Raw genomic sequence first — 7,900 nt, 5'->3', positions numbered from 1 at the left:
ATCGGTCCTGACTGTGCCGGCAAGTCACGGCAGGGTGCCGCGGCCTCGACCCGTCCTTGGAGCGTTGTGGGCTGCAGCAGCTCCTTCTGCCCAGTCACACTGTCGGCCACAGACGTCTTTTTCGCGGCAATTCCGGACAATTTCCCGTCTGTACTTTTCCCCTCCTCACCTTGGAACGTTACACACGTTTCATCTCTTGACTCCGATTCACGGGTGAGCTGCCCTATCTCGTTTGTCTCCTTGGGCCCGTGCGACTCCGCTGTATCGATGCCCGGAGGCCCTGGCGGTTTTTGCTTCTGTTCGCCTCCCTTCTCAGCCACGACACTCTGAGAAATGTCGTCTTCCGAACTTAGAGATATGTCCTTACTACTGGAGAGTTCTGACCCTGGATGGGGGTTACTTACACAGTTCAACTCCGACAGATTCTCACAACCTCCTGGTTTCGCCCCAGGGATAGCCGCTTCCTGAGCCGACGTGTCGCTTACTATACTGCAGCGAGTGTCACGAGGATCTGGGGGCGGCGCGTCAAGAGGATCTGACGAGGGCCCAGTGTCCATAGAAACTTTTCTTCCTGCATCCTTTTCTTCACCACGGGGTGCCACCGGCGAAGCTGTTTCTACCTCCTTTCCAGTCGCAGCGTCCGGGGGACATTCCAGTTGAACCTTTTGTGGTGTCGTCCCTTGCTGTGCAATTTCGCTTTTGCCGCTTTGATCACTTTGACCTTCCTCAGGAAATCGCGATCGCAATAAGGCCACCTCGGCTTTCGTCCTTTCTCGCTTCTCGACAAGCTTGTTGTACTGCCTCGCTAACCGTGTTTCAAGCTGTTCTTGTTCCTGTGCGTCCTGAGCAAGAAGCTGTACCTTTAACTGTCTTCTTGCTTTGTCAATTCTTTCCCACTTTTTCCTCCTTTCCTCTCGTAGCCAGATGCATTCTGCTTCCTCTTCCTCTGTCAAGTTGGATTGAGGAAGAAACGTCTGTCCCCCCATTCTGCTGTCAGGGGGTGTCTCCGTCTCCGCTGCAGCAAGCCTATCCACTCCGGGCATACTTGCCTTTCGTTCCAGCTGCCACAAGCGCAAATTCCGAAATTCTATCTCTTTTCTTTTCTGGCTTCTCAGTTGCCGTCTCAACCACACTTCAATTCCCTTCTCGTCTAGGTGACGCGGCACGAGCCACGGCAAACTCTCACGCTGCGCCCGAAACATGCGGGCAATAGTGTGAGATCGAGAGTTCAGAGGAGGACCCTGCGAAGAAGAAGAAACGGACCTCGTAGTCGCCGAAGGAAAGGGAGCGCCGGTCACAGAAGGGTCATGTCCTCCTGAGCCATATCCTGGCTCGGCCGCTGTGTCGTCCACGGTGGAGACGGACTTCGAAGATGACGGCTGTTTCGAGGTCGATTCTGCGACAAAAAAAGTATTTGTGCCGAGAGACCACTGTGCCGGACATTCTTCGCCTGGACGCGAGTAGACCACTGAATAGGCATCTCCAGCACTAAAAGGAAATGCGTCCTCAGATTCCGAAGCAGAAGTCCACAACCCAGAGTCATCTCCCGCGTCTACGGAGTTGGTGACTTGTACAGTATGAGCCCTCTGAGAACGCGAAGAACCTGCACACCACGCTCACAAGAGAAGGAACAGGTCTTGAACAAACTGCAGAAGCTGCAGGGCCGCTACGGTTACGTTCATCGCGTCGATTCCAATAGAATACGTTCACTGGCCGCCAGACTGGCTGTTACCCCGAATCACAGTCACACTCTCAAACACAACAGCATTGCTACTGTTCTCGAACAGTCAGGAAACGTGGCGTACACCGTCAATCTTCCTCATGCTATGCTCCGTGTCAACCATCGCGACTACTGCAACACGACTCAAGACGACGAAATGAGGAGTCCGACGGAAAGCAACGGACCAGAAAAACGCCGAAGACAGAAGACACAGAGTGCACGAGCACGTCGTAGCAGAGAATAAACAAGGCAGGGGCTGAAGCGAACTGAAGCAAAACCACCTAAAACGCAGAATGAATCTGAAGGAGGACAGTCGGAAAGACAGCAAGCTATTTTACAGCCCCCCCGGACGCTACACATGCGAGTCAGTGACGCATGCCAGGCACAGACACCCACAAGAAGCGTCTCCCCCAGCAACTCTACTCTCATTACAGTAGGACGGGTGCCATAGTAAAGGCTGCCCTCTGTGTCGTGTATCTCCCTGGTGCCTGGCCTTCCCTCTCCGCGATGCTCCGAGCATCAGTAGACCTTCACCTCGCCCATTATCAGCAAGCGGTCTTTGAATACACACACAAACCGCTTTCTCTCCGGGGAACACAAACACCAGCTACTTTGGACACAGGCAACCCACAGCTGAAGGCTTTATAGAAACGGTCGCACATGCCACTTAACACGCAAAACACGTCGACCTACGGGTGCAGAGAGCAGGAAAATGAAAGGCATGTTGTCTCCCAGTCTATAACGGACACGCCTACAGATATATAGACTAGACCCTGCTGACCACAATGGCATAACCCATGCAATGCATCACCCTTTTCACAGCATGCGAGGAAACCAAGGAAGTCCGAGGGGGAGTGTGCCTCAAGGAGAAAAGAAGACTGGCGCATTCAAGACGACAGCAGACGGCCGACACGAAAAACTCTAACTGCAGGCTTGTGAAGTAAAGAAGAGAGCACAAGCTCACTATACAACATTTCCCGTGCCGCAGCTCCCCCGTGAATGGCGAGCTGCGCCGGGGCACGACGAAACAGGGACTTTCACACAAGCAGGCGAAAGGGCCGCTACGGGTGGTGCCTGGTATCGATGTGCGAAAGCCGGGTGAGTTCCCGTGTACTCGCCAGCCGCAGAGAGTACGTGCATACGCACGCGTATACACAACAGAGGAAGGGAGTTGCCCTGGGGGTTCATGGGCTGAGTGAATCCTTGCCTGTTTCTCCTTGCGCAGAAACAGGGGAAACCGTCCTTCTTGCCGATCGGCCTCCAATACGGAAGAAAATGTCGCGATCGTCTACCACGTCCTCTTCATCCTCCGTTGCCTCATCCGACAGAACACGGTCAGGAGAAGAACTCGACTCGAAGGACAAACAAGCAAAAGGCTCCTCGACTTGAAGGCCTCCAAAGAGAGCCGAAGGTGGTAACCGTCGCATCGTATGCTGAAGCTCTTGTAGCGCCGCCGAGCCTAAGAAGACCATGTGAGCACGTTCTCGCCTCCTGTTCCATTCGATATGTCTTGAGCACTGGCAGTCAGCACATACACTAACCGCTGCGCGAAGAAGGTGCTAGAAGACACAGGCAACTGCGATGGCCAAAGACGTAAGCAACCAGGACCGTATGGAATAGAAGAATTTAGAAGAACCTTTTGCAGTCAAAACAAACTGGAGTAGGAGAAACTTCCGTAAGTCCAAGTGAAGACAACCTAACAGAAGCTCGTTCACCAACACTACACTAGCTACTAGCAAATAAACGTAGGGTCAACACAGGTAAAAAAGCAGAATACAGAGTTCTACTATACTGTTGTTCTACCCCCCAGTGCAGATGAAAACGCGCGACTTACGGGTGACTGCCAGCCTGCTCGGAGGGGCGCGTGGTGCGGCCGCGACTGCAGCGCGCAGACCTCCAAGGAGATGAAATTCCTCGACGCATTGAAACAGAAATCGTGCTGACGCACAAAGATGCTGCGACGAGGATGATGTGGAAAGACACAAAAGAAGCTTACTAGCTCATGACGCGCGCACTCTGCAGGGAGCTAGCTGTCCCTGACACTGCTAGCGGACACCAGTGTCTACATACTGTCAGAACGATGGCTCCACTGCAAGACTAGGATACTGCATTTCCTCTTCTAGAAGACTCGTACTAGCCAATTCCGTTCATTGGCTTCCCTCTGACGTCCCTCCCTTGCCCTTTCGCTGGCACACAGCCGCTAACACAAAAGCAAGAGGGACCATCTGTCGAAGAGGCGACTTTCAGATACGCATCAAGTTTTAAGTGTACACATATATCAATACACTCGGCCTACATTCATGCATGCATAAGTGGTGTAGGCGCACACACGGTGCAACCCCGGACAAGTCTTGCCATTCTTTCGTGCTTCCAGGGCAGCAGCACGGGAGGATTCTGTCAAGGCCTCTTTTGCCTACAGCTGGATGAGAGCAGCAGACGGAAAATCCACGCAAGCATCGCCCACTATCCACTACTCTTTTTACGAGTGACTTTTTTCGCCTCTCGCCTTCTTATCAAAAACAAAAGGCTCCCGAGGAGCGTCTGTACTGATGCGAATCCATCCCTCCGTCCCTCCGGCCCGTTGAAACACCTGCCAGGGAATGCCCCCGCCCCTGACTTACGTGTGAGCCTCTTGACTCTATTTTCGCTCTACTTTCGTCGTGACGAAGACACTAGACTGCTCAGCGGCATGCAAGAGAAAACAGATACTTTGCGGCTCACGAAGCTGTTCTCGTAGAGTCTACAAATATGGCGCTCCCTGGTTGATACACGCCACTGGACCTTGCCGGTCTTTCCCGCTAACCTTAGTCAGCTTCTTTCGTTCTTCACTTGAGTAACATCGCATCTCCTCTTGCCGCATCTTCCTGCGCTTTGCAGCAGGCATTCGCGGTAGGGTGTGTATCATATCATCCGGGTAACGAACGGGCCACCGACGAGCCTCTTCGCGATCGATGCAGAATGGTCGGAGTCTCTTTCTTTCAGACGAAAGGGCTGCGGGGGTCTCAGACGCCTCTCCGCTGGTTTTCTCTTCATTCTTCGGCGAACTCTTGTTGATCTCCACTCCCTCTTCGTTTTGCTTCCCTGACTGTGACCTCCGCCCGCGGCCTTCCTCGCCTCCGCGAGCCCCCGTGCTCGTGTCTTGAGACTGTGACGCTGACGGAGAACGCCCGACACCAGCTGAAGCACCACTCTCTACAGTTGGGGGGGAGCGAGAACCTCCACGGGAGACGTCGGGGTTTGTCATGTCGCGCAATCGAGACCTGGAAATAAAGACATCGAATTCCGAATCAAACGAGCGACAGGGGTGAGGCAAGAAACTCCGTCAGTCCTATGTCCTTCACGAGAAACCTCCCGCCCCTAACCAACACCTGCCAGAACATCGGAGGAAGCAGCACGGCGAAGTCCAGATTCTCCGCATAACGCTTGCTAAGTGGAAAGAAAAGCAGTCACGCAGCCCGATCACTTCCGTCTCCTGTAACAGAAGCTGCAATGATGCCGGCCCTCGGCTGCAAGACGCTGCGAAGGCCTCGAGGGTCAACCTCCTTGGACGACACGAAGCCATTTACTTCTGCACAACTGCGAGACGGTCCTTTCTCTTCAAACTCCTTACAACTCTCTACATGCTGTCGCCCTCGACTCCTCGTGTCGAAGAAGCGGTGCACTGAAGCGAAAGCTCAGCACTCCACAAGCTTCCCCCCCTGGGAAGGTTTTACACATAAGGGCAGGATACAGAGATCCAGCAAGAATCTAAAGAAGATAACTATATCGGACTACGGGCGGCAAGGCTGGCCTGAAAACTCTGTAACACGGACCACCGACTAAACGTCAAGCCTCCTCTCTCTAGTGGGAGCTTACGTATCTTTTGTCTGTGCCGTTCCTTCGCCTCCGGCGGCAGTCTTCGCAGTTTCTGCATCTTCGGTGACTCCTGTAATCCCTAGCTTGTCTGCGGTAGCTTCCAACTCTGGAGAAACGAGAGCGCGCACTTTCTCTCGAAGGATCTCTTTCTTCGCCACACACGCAGGGAGTGCGCTCGCCACAACCCACCAACCCTCACCGCTAGGTCCATCATCTAAAAAGAGCGGTACTTTGCTAACGTGGAGCGCCTGAGTGCTATCCGCATTAAACTGATCTCCCCGTGACTGTATTCCGGCGGATTTCCCTTCGCGAGCAGACTTTTCCAGGCTACTAACACGTGAAGAACTGGATCCTTCCTTAGGTCCCGACACGCAGGAACGAGCTGGAGTAGAAGAGCCGTCTAGTCCCTTCCTTTCACACACTTCTGTTGACCTTGGTTGATTGTTCTGTGTCGACAATCCCTTCTGCGTTTCCTTTGTTTCTCCAGATCCACCCTTGTTTTCGGACTCTTTGTCCCTCGATCCTTTCTTGCCAGTGTCTTCCTCTTGTTTAGCTCCCCTTCCTCGCGCGCTCACTTCCTTCTTGTTGACGGACCCCGGCTTGGTGTCTGACAAGCTCTGACTTGCAGCTGAAAGACGGCTTGTCACATCAGCTGCACTCTTTGTCCTCCCCGAAGTGCTTTCAGTCTTCTCAGCGGAAGGTGGTGAACTCCCCCCACTGGTGGCTTCATGCCTCGAAGTAGACACGCTCAGCGGCGCTACGGGAATGAGAGCCCCGGAGACAGTCGGAGAAAGAGACACCTGGCGCACCGGTTTCGTAGAAGCGCATTGGGAGAGAGCTGAAGATTCCGCTGCCGCGAGAGAAGAATACCCCGCCGCTGCGGCTGCGGCGGCGGCAGCTACCACTGACGCCGCTGCCCGAGATACCGCATCTGCAGCGGCGGTCGCCGCTTGAGCCGAGTTAGGGGAACCCGTGCCGTTGGCTAGCAGAGCAGCAAGAGAAGGGGAATGTAGTGGTGGCGGCGCGGAGATTCGATTGCCACCTCCATAGATAACGGGAGTAGTTGAACTTCGGACTGATACGGCTGGGACGCCTGTAAGAGAGGCCGATCCGGACGAGGCCTGACCTGATTGGCCGGTAGACGTAGTAGCTAACTGCGGGTATCGAACGCCCCCCCCGACCGCCCCTGAAACACGTGCGGCGGCCGAGAACAAAGAACGCAGAGAACTTACAGCATTTGTAGAAGCCGGAGGCTGGCGGCACTGACCAGACGACATGGGGGGTGTGGAACGACCAGCAGAGAGAAGACTACGAGGTGAAGGAGACTCTGCATGACCGGAGTGTGGCTGCTGACAAACCCCCGGGGCAGGGGAAGCCGATATAACGGATGACACTCCCGATGCAGTCGGCCCAGAGCCACCTTTTCTTGAGCCAGCCGTAGCTTCACCACCGGCATTTCTAAGCGGTGTGGTTGCTCCCGGGGTTCCCGCAGACAATCCGGCAAGTGGCTTGGGAGACATACAAGGCAATGGCTGAATAGGCGTAGCAGACTTTCCTGCGACCTTCGCAAGGGGGGTGTTGAGAGGGTTTTGTAGAGTCTCGTTTTTCAGTGTGACAGGTAAACCTATACGAGGCGTTGGACTGGAGTTGTCTGGGCTCCTGCGGGAAGAAACAGAGGGACATGAAGTTGCATGCGGAGATGGGACAATCTTCCGCTTTGCGGCCACTACTGGGCCTGGACTACACGACGAGACGCCCAAGCCTCGGCCAGAAGGAGCTGCAGACGGTGGTGCGCTTGTCCCCGGGGATGACACTGGAGGGGAAGGCGAGAAAGTAGACGGACCTGCTGCAGTCGGAGACACGCCCCGCTGGCTCACACGCGGAGGCGAAGCAACACTCGGTTGTCCTCTGTCAGCCTCGGTAGCACCGGCGGGGGCAGAACAAGAGAGCACAGAAGATGCGGACACGGATGCACAAGACACTGCAGTTTTCAACGAAGCCAGAGAAGACGGCGAAGCAGGAACCCCTTCCGAAGTAGTTATCTGCCCCTGTCCTCCACCCCCAGCTGCAGAAACGGGACTGGCTGCTTGTGAAGTGACGATGGAGCGAGTGTTAGACTGCAGAGCCATCGCAGCATCCGGTGACGTAGACGTTCTGGCAACGGCACCTCCCGTGATGGACCGACCTGCCCCCTCGCCGAACAGCTGCGTGGTCTGACAGGAAAGGAAAGAAGACAGCTGTTTGTGATCCACCACCACAGATGCCCCAGTAGTAGTAGTCGAGTCCCCTGCTGTCTCGCTGGTCGTCCTGACGCAGGGGACTCGA

General features: G+C 54.9%; 1 protein-coding gene across 1 annotated transcript in view; it reads right to left on the bottom strand.

Moving 5' to 3' along the window:
- Positions 1-170: 170 nt before the first annotated feature.
- CSUI_010072 (uncharacterized protein) overlaps positions 171-7,900 on the bottom strand; it is a gene marked incomplete at its 3' end in the record, with an annotated part of 8,349 nt that continues 619 nt past the window's right edge. The window contains exons 2-6 of the mRNA XM_068070178.1: positions 5,576-7,895; positions 4,524-4,980; positions 3,555-3,675; positions 2,928-3,179; positions 171-1,603 (exon numbers count right to left, since the gene is read on the bottom strand). Of these exons, the coding sequence (XP_067917846.1) occupies positions 171-1,603; positions 2,928-3,179; positions 3,555-3,675; positions 4,524-4,980; positions 5,576-7,895 (4,583 nt within the window). The remainder of the gene's footprint in view (positions 1,604-2,927; positions 3,180-3,554; positions 3,676-4,523; positions 4,981-5,575; positions 7,896-7,900) is intronic.

The sequence above is a fragment of the Cystoisospora suis genome (assembly GCF_002600585.1).
Source record: "Cystoisospora suis strain Wien I chromosome Unknown contig_6630, whole genome shotgun sequence".
Classification (NCBI taxonomy): Eukaryota; Apicomplexa; class Conoidasida; order Eucoccidiorida; family Sarcocystidae; genus Cystoisospora; species Cystoisospora suis.
This window is presented reverse-complemented; position numbering and strand designations above follow the sequence as displayed.